Raw genomic sequence first — 27,325 nt, forward strand, 5'->3', positions numbered from 1 at the left:
ATTTTCTCACATTGATTGATTGAACAAGTCAGAGTCTGCTCACTGGATGTGTCACTGAGTGCAGCAGCAGCCAGTGCAGCTCTGACAGCTTTGGACTCTGAGATGCTGGACGCCGTCAATAAGCCTTTCAAGTCTAAGGCGGAGAAGAAAAAACTACAAGAAAAAAAACCAAATTTTTTTTGACACATCATTAAGCACGGCTTAGTGACACAGTGGCGCCCGTCGCTTTAAGAGGGGGGATGAAAAAAAATTCAAATTCACGCAAAGGCAGCTTCTGTTTTTATTCTTAGAATTTCCAGATAATCTGCGGAAGGTTACGTAAGCACACAGGCAGATTTGACTTCATCGACCAACCCCCCGCTACGGAGACGATCAGCGCGCACTCGACCTCCTCTGAACCTGCTGAATTACACCGTGAAATGGCTGCGACTCGCACTTTTGATGGAAGCGGCTGCCGCTGCTTAAGGTCCTTAATGCCTCTTAGTTCTCCGCCCTGCTGGCTGAGGCCGTCTACAGTCGGAGCCCCGAGGGCGCAGTGCCGACGTGAAGCTCCTCCACCCGCCCGGCCTGCTCTATATTCCTGACCAGAGCAAAAAACACAAGGCCGCCGCGCTGCGGCAGAACCGTCCCTGGCTCCCAATATCATGCTAGCTTTGCATCGCTTAAGAGATTGGGGAGCAGATTGTCCACCAGAGTGAGCGTGGTTGGTGGCAGTAGGAAGCAGCCCGCGGTAGAAATCATCAGCAAATCTCCGTGGGAAAAGCCCTTACTTTTAAAAACCCACACATCACAATTAAAACTTAAAACTAAACCACAGAAAAAGAAAAACTGCATTGCAACCATCTCTAAGGGTTTGCAGAGAGGAAATATCCAGCAAGCAGCAGCCTTGATGCTGTTAGGGGTCAAAGGTCAGACTGGTCAGAGACCAGAGAGAGGAAACAAGAACTCTGGTAGCGACGTCATAGAAGCGACACCTCTAACCAGGAGGTGGCGTGTGTGTGTGTGTGTGTACATGTGTGTACGTGCGTGTGCTTGTGCGTGTTTCTACAGCGTGCGTCATTTAATTTCCTGCTGCCGGTGATGTGATCTCGGTCGGCGAGCGGCGCCGGAGCTCAAAACATCGCCCCGGCAGCTCGCTGACATGTTTGCTTTGACAGAAGTCAACCACCAGGGGGCCGTCTGCAAGTGTTACTCAGCCTTTAATCAATCCTATGCCTTATTCATGGCGAGCCATGAAAAATAAAATGTAATAATCGCAAACTTGCACTGAACAGCTCGCCGCTACAACAACTTTATGGAGGAGGATCCAGCGGAGTCGGCCTTTTCTTTTCTCTCACTACATAAATAAATAAATGAATAAATAAATAAATAAACAAAAACCTCACTGTGATCCTCCAGCCGAACACCAGAGTGAGGTCGACGGAGTTCTTCCTCCAATTTTACCGCCACCATCTGAGACACAGCGCTGGCATTCAGCGCCGCAAATTGGGTTCACGTGGGTTCACGCGGAACCATTTACAAACAGGCCGTGGTGGGTAAACAAAGGTCACGTGGCCTCACAAACAACCTGTGTGAGTGTCGGCGTGCAGGAGGAGGAGGACGAGCGGCCAAGCCCGACACTCAAAACAAACCTGGTTTCAGAGTTTTGGCCCCGGACGGCTGCTTGACGGAGGAACTTTGAGGGCCAGTGTGGGAGATTTAGCAGCATCTAGTGGGAGGAAAGTGTACTGCAGACGATGATGAGGTGACCTGCCATGATTCAAATCACTACTTAAAACACATCCAATCCGTACTGCTTTTAATGTGTAGCTACTGTTTTAATGTGACTCATTTTTTTTTTACGTACTTTTTTGTTTTTTTTAATTAAAATCGATTCTAACCTCCTTGTTTTTGCTTATTTTACTCTAATCTGCATTTGATTTATTTGTTGGTATTTTGAAGTATTTCTTTTTCAAATTTTTAATCTGATATGTTTTAACCTTCTTTCATAAAGTGTCTTTGAGGACTTTTGAAAAGCGCTCTATAAATAAAATGTACTATTATTATTACTATTGAGCTGCCAGCTGGATCCGACATATTTTGTATACCAGCCAGGATTTAAATAAAAAAAAAAAAAAAGAAATCACCACGTCTACGGCTCCCTTTGACACACATGGATATCTTTCAAATGTGAACTGTCACTGGGCTTTTCAAGAACATCCGTCTTCGGCTCACACCGCTGAGCGTGAACTTGAAGCGCCCGATGCGTGTGCACGGCAGAGGACAGCTGCATCTTCCACCTCCGACATCGTCATCCCAGAGAAGGCCAGGCTGAGCGTTCCCAAGCTCTCTTCCCAATCAGTGCCTTAACGCAGCGGCGTTCCTTCCTTTTCCCCCCACCACACAGGAAGATTGTCGCAGATGCCTGAGTCGTAAATGGAACCGTAAATAAAAGTGTTTTTTTCTTTGTTTGGTTTTGTTCCCCCCATTTTTCCAGGGCTGCCGGGGAGCGGCAGACAGGGCCGGCGATTGAAGGTGGACGGGGCGAAAATAAATAGGAGGGAAAACGCTCCTGGCTCGGCTCCGACACTGTTGGGATTGTGGGACGCATTCCTGCCCGCCGCCGCTCGCCGTCACCACACAGGCATTCTTGTGCGGCCGTCCCCCCCACCACCTCCCACTCCCACTCCCCGCCTCCCCCCCACCCCACCCCCACCCAACCCCTCCCCTTCCTGAGCAAACAGCCTCTCTGAGGTCCCGCACTTCAAACGCACAGGACTTCCCCTTCAGCAGCGCTGCTTAAGACGGCCAGTGTGCTGCAGTCAGCAGGCAGGGGCCTCCAGAATCCTCACCCCATCCCCCCTCCCCTCTCACCCCAACCCCCCCCCACTTAGGTCCTCACCCCCGTAACGGACTGCCCACACATGGCACAGTGTGGCGGCTGCCACCGGCCTATAAGAGGCACCGAGTGGAAATCTACCATGTCGGCTGTGACAGCAGTAATATTCATCATGGGCAAAGGGAGAGGGAGAGGGGGAGGGAGAGGGAGAGAGATAACGGCGGCGGGGGCGAGCGAAGGAGATGAGGTCACGCGTCATCGTGTGATGCCGGCGGTCGGTCGTCTCTTCTGGTTTTGCTGCAGTTGAGAGGCTGAGGGTGGAGGTTGTGCTGCTGCTGGAGCGCAGATGAAAACAATAAGGTTTGGATTTATTTTGTGCATCTATGAGCTGAAGAATTTAAGAACACTAAAGTAAAAAACAAAAAACAAACAGCCAAAGGCAATCAGATTACACCTTATTCATTATTATTATTATTATTATTATTATTATTATTATTATTATTATTATCATTATTATTATTCATCCACTCCATCATTCTCCAATCCAAGTACTAACCAGTCCCGATCATGCTTAGCTCCCGAGATCAGCTTATCATTATTATTACTATATGCTATTTATTATCATCATCATTATTAATATTACATCAGACAGAGGAGGCAACACTCCACAATCTGGCTTACAGCAACCAGACAGTTAAAGTGGTGATTTGCAGTGTATGACACTGAGAATGTGTCAAAGAAGGGGACCTGAGGCAAAGACTCCCAATGGTTTTCTCTCTCTTGGCAGGCAAAAAGTGGCGAAGAAGTCAAAATATCTGGGTCACGTCAGCAGAGATGATGTGTGTGGTGATGATGATGTGGGCCGTCTGCTCTATTAACCGACACGCTGGCTGTTGCCGCGCTCCACTCCGCACTGCCCAACTGTGGTGCAGCTGTGATCCCACGCGGCCGAGATACGGTGTGCAGGGGACCGACAACGACAATCTCAGGATTCTGACTCAAGCAGCTCACAGACACAGCCACAAAAATGTCTCTGTGTGAGAGAGAAATCTTTCTTAGCCGACTGAGACACACAAAAAGAAGGAGAAAGATGTTCTTCCAGACAAAGCCACAGCGGCGACCTACCGTGATCGTAATCAACCGTCACCTTCCACCTCCTGCTCAGCTGAAGCTTTGCAATGTGTCAGAGTGTTCCGGAAAAAAGTAACAACTGTACCGAGTATTCTTCAAATTAGGGTGCACCTGAAAAGAGTCGGCGAAGCTGCTCGACCAGCTGAGAGCCGCACAAGCTGGTAGCAGGTGCAGAACCTTGAGACCAGCCAGGAAAGAAAAACACAGAGAGAATCTGGAGAAGACGAAGAGAAAAAAAAAGAGACAAGGAGACAGAAAACAGTGCTGTGTTCAGGGGACAAAATCCAATAGATGGATAGATAGAGAGATAGATGGATAGACAGACAGCTAGCTAGATAGATAGATGGATAGATGGATAGATGGATAGATAGATAGATAGATAGATAGATAGATAGATAGTGTAAAACTGGGATGGAGGCGCTGTTTGAACATCACCAATGACTGCAGGCAACACATTCCTTTCTGCTAAGTCAGCTCCAACATGCGGTTGCTGTGATGGTGATTTTCTTTTAAACTATTAAACCAAAGGCAGCAGACACCTTTCAGTTTCCAAGCAAAAGAAAGAATCCCAGTCTCTGCGAACAGCATTCAGGGCCGGAGGTGCTCTGGAGCTGATGTTTTATTTACCGCTGACACTGGTGAACTTCTCTCCACGTCAGGGCATCTCGGACCCCCGTCGGGAAAATAAAACCCCGGGTAATTACACTGGGGTTTTTATTGTCGTGGGCCCGTCTCTCTTAGCCACAGCAAGCGTTTGAAAACGAGCAGTGACGGCGGCAGCAGCAGCAGCAGCAGCAGCAGCAGGAGCAGCAGAGCGCAGCAGCAATGGGGAGAAAAGCCGGCGCGGCCGAGGCCTCGCCGGTTTGTGGTGCCACCTCTAAAGTGTCCTGGGGCGTCTCTAAAAAGAGGCCTTTTGTGTCAATGTGCATTTTCCGCGGACCACCTGAAGCGTCAGCTGCACTATAAACGGGCTCATGGGGAGTGCGGGGCTGCAGCACAGCGCCAACACACTGCTGCTCCCGCTGCGCCTTTAATTAAAGCATCAGCAGCGGTTCCAACGTTTTTGGCAACGTTTTGCTGAGAAACATAAAATCCCGTTCGTTGCAGAGGCTTCTTTTTTCCAGAGTAGCGTTAACAAGCCTGGATAATGCAATTCACTGCAGTGTGTGTGTGTGTGTGTGTGTGTGTGTGTGTGTGTGTGTGTGTACGTGCGTTGTATCCTTCGTAACCTTTGATGGATTGTACAGATTTCAAATCAAAAGGAATGACACCAAGAGAGAGACAACCAGCGTGTTGACAGAGCTCCACTGCGCCAACACACAATCACCATTGATCTCGCTTCCACCCCCTGCTTGTACCAGCAGCACAACCCAATGACTGAAACGTAATAATGATACCGCACAAATTGAATACAGACATCCTTAGAATTCCACCAGCCGTGAGCATTTATAGCCTCAAGCAGGTCAATTTGTTTGAAAAATGTTGCTGCCCCCAGTTTGATGGCTGTATCGCTCTTTTTAATTTCATTTTTTTTTTAAAAAGCAAGAAAAAAAGGCCAAAGCGCTCATGTCAACATCAGAAGGTTTTAAGGCTCCTGCCCAAATACAGCGTGAACACAATTTCATTAAAAACTCACTTTGACTCCGAAAAACACAAATTAATTTTTACCACCGGCAGGAACAATCAAAGTCAAGAGGCCACTGCTGAAGCCCCCCCGCCCCCCCAACCCCACTTGAACCGTTCTGTTCCGCTGCTGGAAAGAGCAAAATCCTTTTTTAGTCATGCATGCCTGTCAGGAGGAAGAGAAAAGAGAGAGAGAGATGTTTTAGTAAAGAGGCTTCGCAGGGGTCGGCCAGCAGAGCCGACGGCGGCAGGAATGACACACACACACACACACACACACACACACACACACACACACACACACACACACACACACACACACACACAGTGAGTCGCAGCTACACAGGCTGTGATTTCGGATTTCCCCTCGCTGGTTCAATGAGGTTCTTTAAAAAAAAAACATCACGATCGGAAGTTGCAGGTCAAAGTGTGAGACAAGGAAAAAACAAACAAAAACTCAAACCAAGCCTGAATGTTTGCTCTCAGAGGAGAATAAACCGTCTTAAGCTAGCGGCTCACAGTCCCCGGTGGAAAGTGTCTGTAATGACGCTCGTCACGACGGAGAGAAACTCAGCTGAGGTCGGTGACCTTCTACCTGCCAAAGGTCGAGAGCGGGGTGACATCCTGGGTAGGGAGACAAACGACACTTTGCTGTGCTGCAGTGGCCAACACCACCAACACACACACACACACACACACACGCAGACTCGGCACGGTGGGATTGGAACCTACGACCTGGTTGCTGTGCTGCTTCCTGCCGCCGCCCCCGTCGGGACGGATCGACTAAGAAAGAAAGAAACCATTCTGACAAGAGTCAAAAAAACTGTAACAGACTGCAAAGGCAGACAGGGATGCAGCCTGAGGGTAACCGCTGTGATCATGTGACCTCAGCACCCCCCACACACACACACACACACACACAGATGATGTCAGAGGTGACGGGTTGGGAAATACTGATGGAGAAGCTCAAACAAGCTTCAAACAGCGCGTTGAGACACCTGCTCTTGTTTTGTGTGTGTGTGTGTGTGTGTGTGTGTGTGTGTGTGTGTGTGTGTGCGTTTCACCATCATTACACCTTTTCTCTATGTGACCTTTGAAGTGACACTGAAGCTCTGATAGTACACGCCAAGCACGCACGCACACACACACACACGCACGCCCCCTCAGGACAGCCGAGGCGCTGCAGCCCTCAGCGGACAGACGTGAAGCTCGCTGACCTTCTTGCTCGGTTTTTCAAAACGTCCTCGCCCCCGTCGTCCTCGGCGCTGAGGGGCCGAATATAAAACTCCTGAGGAGTGTGTTTGTGCCGCGAGCTGAGTGAGCGAGCGAGCGAGCAAGAGAGAGAGAGGCAGCGAGGCGGACAACGGCGAGCCTTGTTGAGGTCGCTCGGTTACAACATGCAGAGAAAACTTAGAGTCCATTCATTGCCGCGGTGCGAAAAGCTCGCGTATTTCCTCTCAGGGAGTCCAATATATTTTGGTGACCTGCATCAGATTTTTTTCTCCTCCCCACCCCTACACAACCTCCCCCATCCCCACCACCACCACTCCCCTCCCGATCCCTTAAAAGCACAAACAAGTCAATGTTATGGTTGAGAAAGTCAGTGGACAAACTTCCACCCTCAACACGCCCTGAGAGCGGAGAGCGAGGAGCCTGGAACGCCGCAGCAAAGCGACGTAAACAGCAGCTACGCTCGCTGCTGCTCACCGATGTCAACAATTGGCATCCAATAATTGGCTTTCTAAAATGACTATTACTGCTCAAGATCCTGATCCACTGCAGTGGTGGACGCAGCAGAAGCAAAAAACCACCGACCGACTGGTTTAATTAAAACTTGAAAACTGGAGCCCGCTGGGTATTTTCCTCATCGGCTCATCGTCCCCCTGTGATTCCTACTCATTGAGCGAGAATAAATAAGAGGTCATACAGTTTGGCCGCGCCGGGTCAGGTGGAGCGGTGAGGTCACAGACAGCAGCGGGCGAACCACTTCCAGTAATTAGGCTCCACAGTCCAAATCAATGGAAAGTGCGGAGAACAGGGGGAGGGATGGAGAGACTGTGCATCATGCAGGCTGGAGGCGAGGGAGGAAAAGAGTCAGCTGCGGTGGGCAGTGAAAAAAAAACTAACAAAAAAAAAATGTCAGCAAGAAAGAAGTGTGGAAAAAAATCAAGCTGCGATGTTCCTCTCACCACCGCAACACCAGAGAGGTTTTCCGCTTTTCCTTTTTTCCCAGATTGTTGGATGAGGCCAAATTCACTCATTATTCTCAAATATTACGCAAGGCACAGAATGGAACAGAAAAAAAAATGTGATTCATTAAAAACAATTCGATTTCATGACGCATAAAACTGGAATATGAAATGTTTTTCAGAAACCTTCTTAAGGTGGAGGCCTTACAAACTTCTACAAAGTGCACAAACCCTCTGCATTTTGTTTATGTTCATCAGCCCACACACACCCACAGAAAACACGTGTGTGTGTGTATGTGTGTATGTGTGTGTGTATGCTAGATAACAGGATGCAGTGTTTTCTCTCACCTCTGACACTGGTAAAATTACTTTGCTTGACAACACATTAAGAAAGCTCTTCTCTACCGAGATGATAACCTTCAAAGGTCTTCGATTACCACAGTAAACTGCATCTACCCCATATTACTGGAAAAGAACACACACATAAGCGCACACTATCAATTGAAACAAATGGGCCGGCACAAGAAATTGACTTCAGCATCCTCCTTTTAAATGAGGTCGATGAGCAGTGACGTCCTGAAAGGACGGAATTGCCTTTCCAAAGGGCCTTTGAGCAGGAGAAAAAAGGAGGAAATGGAAAATGAACTTGTTGAGAAATTCAGAGAACGCTTTCATTGGCTGTCATGATGAGAACCACCGTCGGCCGGCACACAATGGCCCGGCGGTGAATCACAATCTTGCATCGTTATTCAACTTAGAAAAGCTATTGTGCACTTGGATCTCGGCCTTTGTGCCAAATTCAGCTTGTATTTAAGTTCAAGATGTCCAACATGGAAATTGGTCGGTAGGAAGCGGAGAATGTGGCGCCGGCGGTGGTGGATAATAATATCGGTGCAGCTGCACGAGAGCAGGTGGACAAAAGCCAAATGAGGGCGCAAGCGACGCATTAATAACAGAGAGAATGCTACGCTAGCAGGTCCCTCTGATTTTGTTTTATAATACAAAGTGCTGCACCAAGAGGCTGCAACAATCGCAAAATGTCACGGGCCAATCACACCTCAGTAATAAACAGTAAAGTATTTAATTCGCAAAAGAAATACTGTAGATGGCAGCTCAACTTGTCCTCTATCTGCAGTCTACCATCTTCATAAAAGCGTCAGCGGAACAGAAATCACCCCGTCTGTGAAACTCCAGACGATGTTACGTGGATTGGAAAATGTCAAAGCTGACACTGCAGCGTCGATGGCAAAAAACCCCTGGAGTTTCAGCTCAGGATGAATAATTGCGTTTTTAAAATCACAGCGAAACATCTTAAATAAGTGCCAGCAGACGACACAAATTTCCTCCTTGGTTGTTGTCTCAGAAGTAATGAATCACACTGGTGATGGGGCTCAGCTGGAACACTGGCTACCGGCTGCATGGTGCCTTCAGAGGCAGCTCCGACAGAGCAGCTCAGCCTTCAGACACTCAAAAAAGCATTTCATACACACACACGCACACACACACACACACACACACACACACACACACACAGTACTGAAGTTGAGCAATGAATGAAGCACCCAGCTACTGCTAAGACAATTACACTTGGCTACTAAACTGCAGGCCCACCCACAACTTTCAGCCCGTTTTTACTGACAATTAGAGCAAATTGGACAAAAAGGGCTCAAGTGCCTATTTGGCCACCTTTTTTTTTTTCACCAGCAATTTAGAGCAATCACTAAATTGAACCAGTTTGTGAAGGTATGGATTTAGTCCTTCTTTCTGTACCAATACCCAATCATTTTTTGTCAAGATGTCCAGAGGGGAAATGGGATGGGATGAAGCAGGGATGTTTCGGGCACTTGTGTGTTGGCCTCCCTTTGAAAACTGGGAGCTCCTCCCATCTTTATATACAGTCACTTTGCACACATTGATGTACTGAGGGGTTCAGAGCTGCAGGCGCCTGAGATTTGGAGCGCATTTGGAAAGCTTTGCAGGCTGGACGCCGTCTGTCAGAACTTTTTACGGGGTTTAACATCTCATTTGATTCGCTTTACATCAAGCCGAACCGTCGCCCTTCACAGTTATGTGACATTTTCCGAACAAGAGCTAAAAAGTCTATAGATGTGAGCTTTCCATTTTCATGTCTCACTCGCTTTAAAGTCTCAGATTCCTGCTGCCAGTTCCAAAAAAGAAAAAAAAAACGGCCGTATTAAAGTCTGCTACATACATCGATGGGACAAATAAAATGTGTGTTTCTTTCCCAAGACCTCCTCTTCTCCGTTTAGCCGTCCACCTTCTGGTTCCATCTGTCTCTCCTCAGGCGGGAAGTCCTAGCATAAAGTCTAGCAGTTTGTGAATGTCATCAGATGAAGGTTGTTCCGAGCTGCCCCTGTCGCTGACACGCAGCCACGCTGCCCAGTCAGAACAAGCTGGAAAGAATTTACTTGCACATCATCTAAGAAAGGAATGGGCAAACTATGGCCCGGGGGCCATATGCGGCCCGTCAAGCTTTTTAATCTGTTCCACCGAACTTGAAGAAAATGATATTTATAGTAAGTAAATAATAAAATTATCTGTACGTCATCCATGTTTTCATTGTGGCCCCACCAGTCAAAAAGTTTTGCCAGCCGTGATCGAAGAGGTTCTTTACACTTCAATTTGGCAAAATCACCTGTGGGAAATATATAAATACGACCCATTAAGACGATGTTGCCGCAGCAAATCATACTTGGTGTGATGTCACAAAGGGCAGGCGCACCACATCGACCCCCCGCCCCAACCTGTCTCCTGCCAAAAGCAGCCGTTCCAACAAAGTATCGCCTTTTAACAGGAAGCTAAGCCTTGTAGAGCTCTATAGACCATCAATGACGCCAGGCTTTTCCATTGAAAGCTGCAAAAGAAAAAATGTGTCTAAACTAGAGTGGCTGGCGCAGTGACTCATCTGTGTTTTCTCCAGCGAATGAGGAGAGGAAGAGTTGATTTGTAGCAGCTTGAGTCCGACAGCGAGAGCGCTGACAGACTGACACTGATGAGGCAGATGAATACATCGGTGGCGCACAGTCATGTCGTTCCCTAATGAGTGAGGAAAAAACTACTGAAAACTTCCAACTCAACTTCCAAGCTTCCCAGTGAGGCTGCGTTTTCCTCAAAGGCTGGGAGGCAAAGCTGAGACTTTTATTATTCACACTTTGTGCACATACGCGCGTGTGCGTGTGTGTGTTGTGGAGACCCTGGGGACCTTCCCTCAGGGGAGCTGGGACACTGAGGGATGGCCAGCGTGACGGCCGGCCTGCACCGTCGCTCTACGATTCCAGGCACGTTTTCCAATTGTTCCCACTGCAGTCGCTTCGGCAGCGGGAAATGTGTGTTTGCTCACAGACAGTGAGAGCCGAGTTCGCTTTCCAAAGGAATCCCTCCTCGGCGGGAGTCTGCTGGGAAGCTCTGAGGTTGTCTTCAAACAGGCACCATCCGATCAGAACAGAGCAAAAGATTTTCTCTCTTTTAATTTTTCTCGTTTTTTCTTTGCTTCCATTTTTTTCTGTTTTCTGCCCACATGAAGTGTGTGTTTTGGTTTGGCCTTTGTTAATCTGGGCCTCCGTTGAAAAGACGAGCAGATGCAGTTTGAGTCAGGGAAAAAAAAAACCCATGCAATGCAAATCTTTTCAGCCTGTGGGTCAATTCTCTCGCTCTCTGCCTTTTCTTTTCTCACACGTCTCTGAAGAACCTGTGTTGTGTCAATACCATGTATATGTGCACGTATATATATCTTATTTTGCAAAACAAAGCTCCTTTTCCACACAAATGTCATCAAAATAAAAGGGAAAAATAGAAATAAGCCTTTAAATAATACAAAAGGCAGATTTTTTCTGACCTAATTTTCCATAATGACATTGTATGGAATCCTATTAGCAGCTATTGTGTTTCTTGTCACCGACTCTAAAGACCTCTGATTGTTATTAATTAAGATTCTCAACTTTCCTTTCTTTTTTCTCTTCTTTCAGCAGCAGAGATTTTATCTCGAAAAAATACAAAGCGCGTGATTCACCGCCAGAGTCCCTTTCAGCTGTCAATCTGCTCCATCAGTCGCTGTTGTTTGAGTAAACGTTGATCTAACGGAGCTCTGAGCAGAAACACGACTCCCGATCGCTCGCCACCACCTTTTTTCCCCCCTCTTCTGGCTTTAGTTTGCTTTCTTTGGCATCTCATATCAGAGAAATTTGTTTTATAGGAAAACAGAAAATGCCCCGCAGGCTGTTTGACCCGAAGGAATGCCGCTCGGAATCCTCTTCCTGTCCGCCAGAATTGTTCAAACCAAGAAATTAATAAAGGCTCTGCAATTATTTATTCAGATTCTCGTTACACAAACTGGACGATCCTTTGTTATGGGCGAGGCTGCTGCAGCTCCATTCCCACAGTGTGGGACTGGAGCTGGGAGAAGCTCGGAGCGCCGCTGGGAACGTGATAGCGTTAGCAGGTGGCGCAGCGGTTAGCACTGTTCTCCCTGTGACTGGCTGGCTTCTCCAAGTGCTCCTGCTGACTCCCTGCCGACTTCCTGCTGACTTCCTGCTGACTTCCTGCTGATTTTCTTCTGTCTTCCTGCTGACTTCCCTCTGATTTCCTACTAACTTCCTGCTGACTTCCTGCTGACTTCCCTCTGATTTCCGACTAACTTCCTGCTGACTTCCTGCTGACTTTCTGCCAATTTCCTGCCGACTTCCAGCCGACCTCGAGCCGACTTCCTACTGACTTAATACCAACTTCCTGCCAACCTCCTGCCAACTACCTACTGATTTCCTGCTGACTTCCTGCCACTAGGCTATTTGGCAGCTCTGAATTGACTGTGGGTGTGAGTGTGAGCGTGTCACTTTGTGTGTCTGGTGAAGTGTAACTGCGCCCTCACACTGATCACAAGGCGTCCACCAGACAAGCAGCCGGACAGAAAGAGAAACACACACACACACACACACACACACACACACACACACACACGCACACACACACACACGCACACACACACACACGCACACAAGCACTCCACACACGCAAACTTAAGTTAAAGCGGTGACGCGTGTTTTGTTTACAACAAATTTGTTGTACAATAACAAAGTTATTGTTTATTGTCAGTAAACACACTTGTTTCTCTCACTTCAATCGGGATGAAAGGAAATACTATCAAGCAAGCTGATAAGATAGCAGCATGCAGCAGCCAATCAGCTGATCCGACCTCTCGCTGAACCAACAGCGCAGCGCGGTGTGGAATAAAACACTCACACACGTTTCTATCTCTGGAAATCATCTGTATTTGCAGCACGTCTTTATTCACATTCAACTTCCACTCGACTCACACTCGCTCCACTACAGAGCCCCTCCCTCGGGGAGGTGGGGGCGTGTGGGTGGGGCAGTTAGTCTCCAGCTGTGAATATTTCATCAAATGGCACTCGTGGGGTTTTTTTTTGCGCCACAGACATCGGAAGAGATAAAGAAGCAGCAGAGCTTTCTAACCACCAAACAGATGGCGATGGCATCTCGGAGCCTCGGCATGAGAGGAGGAGGTGGAGGAGGAGCAGGAGGACGAAGAGGAGGACGAAGAGGGGAAGGAGGAGAAGGAGGAAGAGGAGGAGAAGGCGGTGGACGTTGTTCTTCCAGACGAAGCTACAGCGGCGGCCTCCTGTGATCGCAATTAACCGTCACCTTCGACCTCCTGCTCAACTGGAGCTTTACAATGTGTCAGAGTTGCTGGAGTGTTCCGGAAAAATAGGAAGATTTGAGGGGGGAAATGCCATAAAAGGCGTCATGCAACCTGAGGCTGACTGCTCGGGGTATTTTTCAAATTAAGGTGCACCTGAAGAGAGCCAGCGAGGCTGCTCGACCAGCTGAGAGCCAAACCGACTGGCGGCAGGTGCAGAACCTTGAGACCAGCCAGGAAAGAAAAACACAGAGAGAATCTGGGGAAGAAGAAGAACAAAAAGACAAGGAGACAGGAAACAGTGCTGTGGATGAGTTCAGACAGACAGATAGAAAGAGAGAGAGAGAGAGAAACAGAGAGAGAGAGCGAGAGAGAGTGAGAGCGAGAGAGAGTGAGAGCGAGAGAGAGAGAGAGAGAGAGAGAGTGGTGATGAATGAACCCACTCTGCAGAGAAAAGAGTCCTTCTCAGCCCAGCAGCGCCAGTCGGCCTTTAAACAACAAAGAAACTAAACCAAGAGAAGTCAGCATCTTGTTCCATCAGTGTGTCCAATCACAGCCACCAGCACTAAAAAATGTTCAGACGTCATCAAGCGTCAATCCTGAATACCCTGACTTGTCCTTAAAATCAAAGCTTGTGCCGCTTTAAAGTGCCGAGAGGCCAATTAACTTCACCAATAAACTAAAACCTCCCACAGCGTGAGCTGATTTCCAGGCATCAAGCTGAGCACCTTTCCTCATCAAACTGCCACAAACAGCCAACAACAAGGCTGAGGAGCTCTCGACTCGCTTCACTTCCACTTCCTGTATCAGATGTTCCGCGCCGCTAGCTGCAGGCTAACTGGCACCACAGGAAGGAAATCAGCCAAAATCTCCCAGAAGTGAAATATACTGTACATACACTACCATCAAAAGTTTGCACACACACTTCTGATTGGTTTCTCTTTCATTTCCATGACTATTTATCTATATTGACATTGTAGATTGTATCTTCCTACAGTGTACGCTGCATCAAAGTGCACTCTGGGCTGTGAACCACAGGCCCCTCAGCTCCTCTGTCACCCTCCCGGTGGCGCCGCATCCTATCTGCGAACTGCTGAGTGCGTTAGCCAAGACGGACCTGGGAATTCATGTTTGAGAACACGGAAATAGTCACAAATGATCTGAGAAATTTCAAAACGGACGAAACAACAAATGATTTCGCAATCTTTGGACAATGCTCAGGGCCGCTAGCCGCATCGTGCTAACTGCTAATGGCTGGTTGATCAGGGGAAGGACATGCATGAAAATTAAGTTAACCAGGACTCTGTGGTGCTCTGACAACTTCAAAAGAGGGATATCAATTCTTCTCAATTCTCTATAAATTCCCAGACGTGCAGAATGACCCTTGGCAACGGCTGCAATCAGTGAAGCAATCAGCGGGAACGCCGCCGCCTTTCCTCCTCTGCTCCTCCACCAGACCGGCCCACTCTTAATTCACACTGCTGCTGCTCCGCTTCTTCTTCTTCTTCTTCTTCTTCTTCCTCCTCGTCTTGTTCTTCTTTAAACTTGTCGCAGTGGCACAAACAGCCGACACAACCTCCAATTTGGGTTTAATGAAGCGCATCATGTCGCTCTGTTCCTCATCTCTCCTGAGCTCAACCAAAGAAAAAAAGAAACACACACACACACACCTAAACGAAATTTCAGAAACTCATTATAAAAGTTCCACCGCATGATGTGACGGGCGACTGATTCTGACGAGGCACAAACTGTTATTTCAGCTAGTAATCATGGGCTGATTTGAAGAGACACAAAAAAGCAGGATTAATCTGATTGATGTGAAATGAGGGGGATTGAAAGAGGAACTAATCCACTGCAGGGTCGGAGGGAAAAACACAGTTCAGTCAGTCGAGGCAGCCTTATCAATCCACACATCCATCCATCCATCCATCCATCCACCCATTGACCTTTAGCATACAAAGAGCTAAAACGCATCCGGAGGCGTCTCAGACCAACTGGCACGGTTCAAAAGAGGAAACGGACCAGGATCCTCGCAGAGCCATGAAGTGATGAAGAGATGAAATAATGAAGCAATGAATTGATGAAGTGATGAAGCTGTGAAACATTGAAGCAATGACGTGATGAAGTCATGAAGTGATCAAGCGATAAAATGAAGTCATGAAGTCATGAAGTCATGAAGTCCTGAGGCAATGAAGTAATGAAGCGATGAAATGATGAAGTGATGAAGTGATGAATTGAAAGGGGAAAACGTGGAGCTGAGCGCTGCTCTGCTTTAAAGTCTCGCACTTCTGCAGCATCCAGTCAAACCTCTGCAAGTTTTTTTTTTTTCTTGAGAACCACAAAAGTTTCACTTTTATTCCAAAGGAGCACCGGCCCGGCACGTGCACGGCTCCGCCTCTCGATTTTATTGGACGGGCAGCGAGGCCGGGTTTGAAAGGCTTAAAGAGAAACGAGGGGAGGAGCAGCTTTAAAAACACATTTTTTTAAAAAGTGAGTTGGTATTATTGTGGCGCTGACGAAGAAGCTTCCCTTCACATGAAGTCATTAAGTGGGAGCGTCATGGCAGCCACAGTAGCAGCAGGGTTCCCCATCGCTGACTTTAATTCAGACATTTATGACTTCCTTCAGCTGCTCAGATGACACACACACACACACACACACACACACACACACACACACACACTCCGTCTCAGACCATCTGGAGAGTAAAACGCCTCATGTTAGGCACATTTTCAGATCTTTTTCTTTTCCTTTTTTTTCCCTCTCACTCCCAGACAGCCGTGAGGCCGCAGAGTGTGACCGACTTTCTGACAGAAGCAACAGAAAATACCATGTTTAGCCCTCTGTTTACAGCACTTCCACCGTTTTAGCCTCCGTTTTAGCCTCCCCACTTTCTAGACAAAGTTGAGCAAGCAAAACAAGATAAAGGATGGACTTGTACTCAGTTCTGCTAACTCGACTGACAGTTTGAAGGCGACCCTGGAGAACCTACCTGCTGGCTGATAGTCCACAGAGGCGTCTGTCGCCGCCTTCAGCAGAGCCGACCTGCGATAAACCACGTGGACTCGGCCCTGGTCCTCCAACTCCTGAGTTCCTCTCTCCAGGGGCTCGATGAAGTACTCGTCCGAGTCGGTGCGAATCATCCCAGCCTGCAACACAGCGAGAGGTGGCGGGTGAGCTGATGAGCTATCGTGGACGTGCACAGACAGGTGTGAGCAGGATGAAAGCTTTGATATGATTGGCCCACGCAGCAGAAGGAGTTCGTACATGAAGCAGAGTCTTATCGCTCGACGGGACAGACAGACAGAAAGTAAAGTTAGCTCGCTAGCCTTCCTGACGAGCATGGTTAGCAATTAATATCTTGTCCAAAAAGTACGTCTAGCTTCAGCTAATTTGCAGTCTTTCTCCCTGGTCAGGCTTTTGAAATGCAATGAGATATATTGAAAAATCAACTAAAAATTTAATGCTACAAATGCAGTGAATAATACAAAAAAAGGTTGCAGTTGTCAAATTACAGGTAAAAACATGAGTTAAATTTAGGTACCGTTATGTTGCACACAATAACAGCAACTTGCAATAACTGACTAACATGATGTGTTTTTGTTCGCAAAATTTGCAGACAGAAGATAGAGATTAGGATGCTAGCGTTAGTAGCAATGTACACTACTCCAATGGCACGCTATGTCTTTTGCGAACAAAAACATTGCCAAAAGACGTAAGAGAAAAGACGAGAGAAGAGATTAGAACTAGCGACACCGGCTTTTGCCAACAAAATACAAAAAAAAAAAGCCAAAACGCAGACAGAGGCAGCAGACGTCCATTTGTTCGTTTGTTGGCGCCACCGCAAACCTCAGCGAACATCCTGTTTGCAGCCATTAGCCGCTCGTCCTGCGCTGGAAGGCGCCGATAGACACCTTCGCACGTCATTAGCGGGACATTGGAGGCCAAATTGCCTGGCGATGGCGACCTGACGGCTGCAGATTTCCCACAATAAGAAGTCAGTCATGCACGGCGGCCGGAGCCGACGCAAGACGCCCCGCCGCCCCATTTAGCGCTGATGAAGTACAAAGTGGCCCAACACCCGGCCAATCAAAGGCTGAATCAGGCCGCTGAAGCAGGTGTTTGGTGACCCCCCCTCCCCACTGGAGGGCATTTTTCAAGCACTTTGCACCTTTTGGAGTGGAACCAGGATCCATGAATTTGCATGGCGCAGAATAAAAAGGCTCAGTCGCGCACGACCGGCATTCATTAAGGCCGTGTGTCACGCTTGGACGAGCGCCAACAACTCAACTCGGCGCTCGACAGTCAGGGCGAAGCCTCTGCGGCCGTGCAGGAACTACGGTAGCCTGCTGACTGCTCCAGTTCTCCATCCTGTCGGCCAGCAGCTTCAACTCGTCCTCGGCCGCTCGGCTGCTCTTCCACTCGGCCGGTGTCCTGAAATTTAACTTTGCACCCTACGTCTAACTTTTTGCCTCGACGCCGTTACCGAGGCATCAATGTGCGGCATTGACAAAGCACTGGGTCCCCACCGAGCAGCCTGCTGGGGAGTGAACGTTCTGTTTATTGATTTTAATCTCACGGATTGGGCAGCCAAACGAAGGCCTAATTAAAAAATAACTCCCATGGCCGCTGACAGCTTCAGCCTTCAAAGTGGCGCTGCAACGGGACGGAGCTGCGGCACTTCTGCAGCGGTGTTAGCAGCTCATGATTTAACCTCTGTGATGTAAAAACATTGAAACGTTTTTCTGATTGTGCGGTATTCATTTTTTTACGTTGCATCAGCATCTTTGCATCTCCACGAGGGGAAAAAATACCAAACAATTCCACAGTGAGGATGAGTGAGCTGGGCTGGTTGCTGCTGCTTTACTTGGCAGCAAATAACCACTTTAACTTGATGCAAAATATATATACATGCAAAATTCAGAAAGAACCAAGAGCTGTAGTTACACAGCAAGTCTGTGCCACTGCACTGTATATTTCTGGGGTTCATTCTCTCTAAACCCTGGAGCTGGTTGTGATGAGCTGAAGATCCCAGCAGATCAGCAGCCGTATGTGAAAACTAACAGCTAACTAGCAGCTGGTCTGGGAACCAACAGCCACTTTCACCACCTCCAAAGTCTTCAATCCGCTTTGTTCCCTCCTCCGACGCTCGCTTTGAACCTCAGCGGGTCGTCTTCAAGCACCTGCCCGACGCTGCCGTGTGATTGGCCGACCAGCTACCCGTATTAAGCGATTGATCTTTCTGCCTAATAAACTGGCTGGTGAGTTGTAGAGCTGCCGTTTAAAGCCGAGACCTGAGATTTTGCCACGTTCCCTCCCTCGGGACGGCTTCCTTCTAATGTGGAACAGACCAGAAATGGCTCAGCGTGAAGCCGACCTCGGCTGGCAGAGCTTTTGTACCCTGCAGAGGGTTGAACGCCCATCAGTGCAGGGCTGACGTGACCGTATGCCAGCAAGAAATAAAATTAAAAAAAAAATAAAACATTTGCAGGGCTCTTCCCCCACCCTTGAGATGGAGGTGGCTGACAAGTTCAGGCGCTTATAGCAAAATCCTGCCCACCCTTTTTTTAGGCTGCCTCAATCAAACATTTGCAGAGACACATAAGGGAAACGAACAAGGCAAAAACGCCTGGAGAGGAAGGAGAAGCAGCGTCTGGTGGAGCAGCGGCTTCCTCTGATCTCCGCTGGCTGCAGTGGACGAGACTTTGACTGACTGCGTTCCTTCTGCCTGCTTGATGAGTGCCTTTAAAACAACGCAGGCACTTTCATTAGAGGACGCAAACAGGACCCAAAACATATAAATCACTTTTGAAGAAGTATTCAATGAGTAATTATGCAGTTGCAAATATGTCTCAGCAGCTCAATTAATCTTCTCCTCCTCTGGTTGGGTGTGATAATGTATTTCTTTTTACACACTGATTGCATATTTTTATGCACTGATGTACTTCTGCACACGAAAAAGTAAACCGCAGTGTGTAGCCAACATAACGATGTGTGGGTGTTTTACTGCAAGGGAGCAATGATTGGAGCTGCAGCTCGTCAACAAACTCTATTTTTTCAAAATCAGGGCCTGTTTAACCACAGTTTTCAATAGCAATTTAGTCAACCAAAAAAAAAATTTAAAACAGTAACGTGTGCTCTTACTGCTCCTGCTGGCCAAACGATAGAACACAGGTTTCTGGGGAAACAGTTTTTGAAAGCCAAAGCTCCTCCCATCTTTTCATCCAGTCAGTGATCAACACTGAGAATGTCGGGAAGCGAAACTTTAACGTTGTGTTGCAGAAACTGACAAATCTCCAGCAAAGCCCCCCCGACGTCTAACGGATGCCGTCGCTTGACAGTTGAGAGGGGTCAACGCAAACCACCGCAGCTTGTAGTCCACCGCTGGCGCCATCAAAACCGTCCAATCAGACGACAGCGAGACGCGGCGGCTGACATCACAACCCGCGGCGGCGCCCCCTGGGGATTAATGTCTGCCGTAAATGAGCGGCACAACAAAGCCTCAACGGATTCATGTGTCTACCTTCAGCACACATACACACACACACACTAAATGAAGGCCCATTTTAAAGTGGCTCTTGGGCCGAATGTGGCCGCTGTTGCTGCCGACCGACCGACCCGCCGAGGAGCTCGCTGAGGGATAATTGGGTAAACACTGGGATTCGGGATTGGCTCACTGATTCATTCAGAGCACCGGTGGAAAAGACGGCCGCCGCCCCCGACGTCATGCAGGAGTCCAGCTAATGAGCGGCAGCCAGTGCCTTCCTGGGAAGCCGGAGCCTTGGCAGCAGGAGGCCGAGTGGTGCAGGAGACAACAGCAATTACCGCCGTCTGCGTGGCTGGTAAACGGCGAGCGAGCGAGCGGGGAACGCTTGAAAGTACAAAACAAACAAATAAATTAATAAATAGAATAAACGCCGAGGGAAATTCAATTAGGCCGGCAGCTCAACGCAGCGGCCGCTTTCAGGAGTTCGAAACTGCACTTCTGTCTTGGAATTCCCAGGAGGCAAAGGGGGAAAAAAAATTAGAGGGAGAAGCAAGCGCTCATTACCGTTCCGGCCACTTTGTTGTCTTGAAACGCATGACAAAAAGGGACTATTTGTAAATATCAACACACTGCACGCCGCACAATTCTTGTTTTTGTTTTTAGACGGCAGTCTGAGCTGAGTGGAGCGGGGGTGGAGCCGGTAGGGGGGTCGGGTAGGGTGTGAGGGGTCTGTCAGTGAACAGCCTGATGTTATTTCATTTTTATCTGGTCTCGGCGCCGATACGCGCTTCACATTTATCAAAACACTGAATTGCAAATGGTGTCTCCTCATAGGCCGGAAAGAAATTGAATTGCTAATCTGGTTTCGCAAGAGGAAGCAGGGAATTCTGCACATTGTTTGAAGAGGCCGGGCCGAGCTTTTATTCCGTTGTGTCGCTGAGTCCATAAATGAAAGTCCCTGGATACGGATTACGGTGCAAAAGCTGCTGAGACGGTGTATGGAAAAAAAAAAACTGGTGGAAAAAGTGACTTAACCCTTTGATTCGAATCACACTCTGACTGAAAACTAGCCGACTGCACAGTAGCCGGACGTGTGATGTGGACCGTGATAAAACTGCCACTCCGGGAGATTTACTGTCTGACAGACGGCGTCGGAAAGGAAGAGGGGGGAAAGACGTGTAGCGGTTCAAACGCGGCTATAAAATAAAGCCTCTGTGATCCACCTGCCCCCCGGCCGTCACTGCAGGACCTCTTGTTAACATCTCTCAGCAGTTCAAGATGTCCTGAGGCCCGCCGACAAGAACTTCTTTGCCATGTTTGACTATTGGAGCTCAAGTTCCAGACGAGAAATTGTTTCAGAAGAAAAGAAAAGAAAAGAAGCAACGTTGGCAATGGAAACGGAAAGCGACAAAGCAGATGGGTTGAATAAAACAGCGTCTGCAGGTGGAGGTCGACCCGGCGCTGCGGACACACTGTGACACACTGGACTTCCTGCTGTTAACGACACAGTTCTGCCAGAGGACACGTTGTGCATCGTTGAGACATCGTCCTGAGAGGAAACAGCAGCGTCCAGTGGACAGTTCATCTGTCTGATTTAAAACAGCAGCATTAGCACCATGTTTGTTGCTTTATTAGCCTCTGGCTAACAAGGTCAGCGAGAGTGTGGCTAAGCAATCACTCCCTCGTCGCCATGTGGAAACTATGGAGAGACCAGAGTCACTGGTGAGAGGATTTCAGCGAATGGACTTCCTGTCCTGCAGTCCAAGGAGGATATTTTTGGCCAACTACACGACACCAAAATCCTTGTTTAGGGACAAATGACACCAAAATGAAATCCTTTAGACAGGCAGGGTAACCGTGAGGGACTGTTGTCTCGGCTTTGATTAGAATTCTTCCCCAGAACTGCTGTGGATTTAAAAAAAAAAGAACGTCCTAAAACTTGAAAAGAAGGGATTGCGGCCTTTTTTGATCGAACAGGCTTTGAACTGAATAATAAACTTTGCAAACAGGCAACAAAAAAGAGACAATGTTTAAAGTTTGTACCAACAACACAGACATGAAGGAGGGCTGTATGTCAGTGTCATTGGGTCATATCATAACACGTCTGCTCTCCTGCGCCTGAATTTAATTTATTTTGCTGTTTGGCTCCAACTTCTGTTTATGTGTGGAGCCAAGCCTGCATATGATTGACCCTGATTTATACAGTGTGGCCCAGTGTGAGCGTTTTTCTCCCGCCGGTGCAAAAAACATATGCCGGGTTTCAAATTTCAATTATTTTTCCATTAAATCAGGAAAAAAAAAAGCTGATATAAGCCAACGAGTGGGGTTTTTAACAAGTGATATTGTGCACAGCAGTGGTGTGCAAACATGGAGAAAGCACCGGATTTATCTGCTGCAACTTGGTCAGACTGCAAACAGCAGTGTTGCAAAAACTATTGAGAGCAGCGGCTCTGACTTGGTGGAAGCGGCCGCCTGCTTGGAGAGGATTTACCGCGTAAAATAACATAAATTCACATCCCCGTAGTGCAAGGCGGATAAAAAGAGGGCGCTCTACTTTGCTGCTGAACTGGTGGAAGTGGTTTTGTAAAGGCCCCGTGCGTTCTGACTTCCCCAGGCTGGACACTTAACTTCCCACCGACAGGAAACGTTTCACTCATCCAGCTCGCCTGCGGCTTTTCAATGGGCCTGTATTTCTCGGCGGGCTCCATATCCAATCAACTTCTTCTTCCAAGGATAAAGAGGAGGGGGTATGAGAGCAAGATGCAACGAGTGCAAGATGCTCTTATAAAAAAAAAAAATACCATAATGTAGCTATAAGCAATGGCTAAAGAGATTCGCAAGAATATGGCTATAGCGTCGTAGCTAGAAGCTAGAAATTCAGAGAACTGAACAGCAATTTCAACTTAAAAGAGCAAAAAAACACAACCAAAGGCGCCAGCTGGTGACATGTGGATGAAGTTGTGCGAAAATAAATCTAAATTTATGCCTGAATGTGACACACAGTTGGTCCAGTTTCACCTCCAACTTATAAATGTCTCCAACGGCCTCTTTAACAGATGGATACGGCAGATAAATCCGAAGGGTTTTGGCCAGTTTCACCACGTAATCCGAAAATTTTTCCACATCTCAGGAGCAAAGTTGCTAGGAATTTAAAGGGCCGTGCCACATAAAACCAAACCAATACCGGCAATCTCAGGACTGCTTTGGAAAAACTCTCTTTGCCATCCTTCAATTTTTTTTTTTTTTGCAGACCCAAAACGCTAAAATGGAAGTAGTTAATATTTCTAGGCCGAGTCAAAAGCAGACAATGGCAGGTGTTTGACAGGCAGCATCTAAACACAACTATCAGGAAAAAAGGGGGGATGAAGAGTCCTGTGTTCCGTCAAGTTTAATATCCCCGACATCAGCGCCGGCCAAGCAGACAGCGCCCATCTGCCAAGGAAAACATATGGGATTCAGCTGAAGGGCTCCAGTTTTTCAAAAACAGTCTCTCTCAGTCTAAACTTCTTAAGGAGGTCGGTAGGACCGTGCTTTCGTTTAGAAAAAAAAAAAAAAAGTAGTTGAGGTACTACGACGCTGAAAAAAGCTCTGAATTCAGTCAGGACACTGCCACCTTTCACCTTCAGTGTTGTTCAAAGGTGTGTTTGCTTTCAAAAATGTGAGCAAACCTTCGTCATCATTTGCTGCCATTTTCATCCCGTGTCTTAGGGAGGAATTTTAAGGTGCAAAAAAAAAAAAAAAAGAAAAAAGTTGTGATTCAAGCTGGAGAGCTGATTGGTCCCACTCACATTTGGTGGTGTGGCGAGTCCCACAAACGATGTTAGAAATGTAATGACTTTTTTCCCGAAAAATTAAAAAAAAAAAAAGAAAGAAAAAACCCTGAGCAAACACTCAGCAGCGCCGGCTCAGGGAGGGCCAGCGAGGAGTCAAACACGCTTCACCTCAAGCGAAGCCTCCCGCCAGTGAAAGGCTCCCAATGTCCCTCGGTAAGGACAACAGAAAATGTGGGCGCTCTTTTCATATTTATATAGGTCACGATTAAAAATGCCAGAGCGCATAAATATGAACAGAAGCAGCCCTGAAGTCAGCGCCGAGTCCTCCCAAAAAACCTTTTGGTGCCGCTCGGAAGAAATAGCTCGGCTTTGCATACGTCGGTGCGTCTGGGCCTCCCTCTGCTGCACCTCAGACCATAGACCCAAACAGCCACGGGGTCAAGCCTCTGCAACATGCCTCCGCTGTGTCAACACGGCACATTAAGAACTATTAGTGAATCAAACTCTTGTGCTCGCCTGCGAGGAGCCAGCGGCCGCCTTTCTCTTCCTGATCGACTGGGATATTTTCTTTCCTTTCGCTCCGGCTCCAGATACGCTGGAGACCTTTAACGCCTTGAGAGCGCTCTTTCATGTCTCCAGTGTAGAAAAAAAAAAACCTAGCGGAAAACACTGGCGTTTCCCTTCTTTACCGTAGAACTTCCACCAAAGTTGATTCAGAGAGGAGGTGAATTTCTGAGTCTGAAATATTGTAAGTTTTTCAAGTATGGTTGACAAAAGCTGTATGGGCTCTCTGTTAGCTTAAATGACCGAGACTGCACGAGAAGTCGATAAAGAAGTCGAAACACACGCCCACATGTGTTTCAACCACCGACTGTATATAGAGATGGGCAAAGCTTCCAATTTTAAAACCCGCATTCCAACATTTGGCCAGCAGGGAGCGCCACAAATGGTTGCAAAAGTACTAAAAATGACCGACGGTCAACACAGAAACTTAATTCACTCAATTCATACCTTTACAAATTGACTCAATTTTTTCACTGGGCCTACATCCCTTTAAAAACGGTATGCAAGAAACAAATTGGTAATGTCGCAACAAATTTAGATAGAATGTCAATGGCTTTAAGACATCCTCAGCCAACGCGCAGGGAAGTTTGAGGAAGACGCAGCAAAAGAGCTGAAGTGGTCCTGATCCTAAGTGACAGGATCAGGGCCTCGGTTCTTCCGTTCAAACTGTCCGAGGCGACGGGGGCGGATTAAGAAACACGGCGCACATCCAAGAGTTTTTTGCTGAGCCGCTGGCAGAAATTAAAAGTTTTACATCGACGGCTCGACGTCCGAGCGGCAGTGCAGACACTGAGGTCGGCTCTGCCGCTGGACGTCTGTCTGCACTCGTCAGTAGACGAGCCACTCCGTCTGCCAGGGACCGCTGGATGTGTGTGTGTGTGTGTCTGTGTGTCTGTGTGTGTCTGCGGGGGGGCGGGGGGGGTTCGGGGGCAGGAGGAAAAAAAAAATCCTTTATGCAATTGCGGAGGAAGAGAAGGTTTTAACGTTCCAGCTGTCCCGCCGCATGGAAACAAATGAGCACAAGGGCAGAGCTGCATTTCACAGCGGATTTAAGGCCTTTGCAGCCAACAATCACTTCACTCGGGTCAAGATGAGGGATGAAAATAGCAAAGTTTGCGTAGTGTGATTTGTGAGCACAGATCTGACGTTGAAAAAATAATTCCACGGGACGCACGAGGAGGCGTCCAAGTTTACAAATCGGAACCAGCCGCGTCTCCGCTTGGAGAGCCAGAGCCTGAACTCACCGCCGGCTTTGCACATTAGAGGGTTTTTGCATGTGGAGCCGCGTCAAATGAATCTTACATCTGGACGGTCCTTCAGTTCCACCGCTGTGATTTATACAAGGTTGCGACTCCATAAAAAAGAGATTATTCATCCGACGTCCTCGCCACGTTTTCCTCGCCACTCTCTGAGCAACGGCAGCATCGGCATCGCGGGAGTTGCCGACGCGTGTGTGAGTTTGTGGTGCACGGCGGAGGGCGACAACACACTCCTTCCTGTTTCCAAACCTCCTGTGAAACACAAACCAGACTTGCGTAACTCCGTTATGACTTTTTTCCCCTTTTTTTTTTTCACTACAGTTGTGTACCCAAACTTGTAAAAACTACCGTCAAATAACACGTCCATCCACACCAGGTGTGTTCCGCAGATGAAACACTGTCATTATATCGCAGCAGAAATACCTTTTCCAGAGCCCGTATTTACAAAAAAACAAAACAAAAAACATAAAGAAACAACCTGGAAGATTCCGCGTCGGCGTTTGAGTGATTTCACCACCGACGCTTTGATCCTTTTCAACGTGAATGAGAGGCAGAGGATGAGGAGCAGTGCAGCTTTATTTTTGGGATATTTTTCACTGTAATCTGCCTTCACAAAGCCCCAAAGACAGTTTCTGCTCTGCACCAGGCATCAGTCCTCTGGCGCAGGAGCACTGGAAGTCCTCCTTTCTTTCCTTCATATAAACATCAGGATTCCTCTAATTAAGACCATAAGAAATAATGCATTAACACATTAATAAGTAAATAATCTGCCCTGATTTTTATTTATTTACTTATTTATTTGGATCCCTTTCATTGGAAACATCATTGGCTCCTATGTGTTTCCTTGCTGCTGACGCAGTCTGGCCACCAACTGTCTACAAGCTCCTCAAGATTCCATCAGATAGAGCACCGCCAAGACTTAATACCATCTCATTTAGGTCAAATCCCCCCGGGAATGAATCAAGTATTCTGATTCTGACTGGCTGATATCGGAGGATGAAAAGGACAACAAGCTGACAACAAGCACGACAAGCCTGGACGAGGTTCAAAGGAGAAAAGTTTGTTTGCCTTTGAAAAGATAAATTGCCAAATACAAAAACAGAGACCGGCGTCTGTTAATGATCCGCAAACTTGGCAGAACAAATTCCCCTTTCTTTCTCAAATGGGAAAATCCAATATCAGGAAACAAAACTCCCAACAGCGAGGGTGATGAAACACAGCAAAAACCTTTTTCTTTCCTCTTTTTTTTTATTTTTTATAAAGGCTCTGAGATCAGATCTGATTAAAAATCTTTATCAAGATCTTATCAAGCTTTTTAAACTTCATAAGAAAATGTTTCTTTTCTTTTCCAGAGCTGGTGAACTTCTCACAAAGAGGCTTCTTCTCACCGGCAGGTCGCCCCGACAGACACCAGGGATGCTGAGCTCCACTCGAGGAAACAAAAATCACCCTGAGCTTCAAAGTGACGTCACTGCGGAGCTGCAGGAAGTCTCTGCCTCATAAGCATTTAGCAGACAGGCTGCCTGCCTACTCCAGTAAATTCTTACAAGCAGCAGCGCGGCTATAATTATCAAACAGTAAAACACACACCTAGCAAGAGGCTCGGCCGAGCACTCCAGATCAAAGACCACTGCCTCCGTCGACAAGAGGCCTTTTTGCCCTCTTTTTTCCCTCTTTTTCATCAGCAACTCGCTGCTCTGGCCAGCGTTTGATCTCGGCTGCGTCCTGCACGCTTTGCCTCAAAGTTCGGAGGGAGAAAAGACGACCTTAGAGCGGGCAGCAGGCAGTGAGGATGCTGTTGGTGGAGTCT

The 27,325-nt window shown here is 47.6% G+C and overlaps 1 protein-coding gene across 2 annotated transcripts in view; it reads right to left on the minus strand.

The window, feature by feature from the left end:
* adamts3 (ADAM metallopeptidase with thrombospondin type 1 motif, 3) overlaps positions 1-27,325 on the minus strand; it is an 88,494-nt gene that overhangs the window by 48,824 nt on the left and 12,345 nt on the right. For both annotated transcript variants that reach the window (XM_076047054.1, XM_076047055.1), the window contains exon 4: positions 16,425-16,581. In XM_076047054.1, coding sequence (XP_075903169.1) covers positions 16,425-16,581 — 157 coding nt within the window. The remainder of the gene's footprint in view (positions 1-16,424; positions 16,582-27,325) is intronic.

The sequence above is a fragment of the Nelusetta ayraudi genome, unplaced genomic scaffold, assembly GCF_046127955.1.
Source record: "Nelusetta ayraudi isolate G7.1 ecotype Tasmania unplaced genomic scaffold, CSIRO-AGI_Nayr_v1 ptg000092l, whole genome shotgun sequence".
Classification (NCBI taxonomy): Eukaryota; Metazoa; Chordata; class Actinopteri; order Tetraodontiformes; family Monacanthidae; genus Nelusetta; species Nelusetta ayraudi.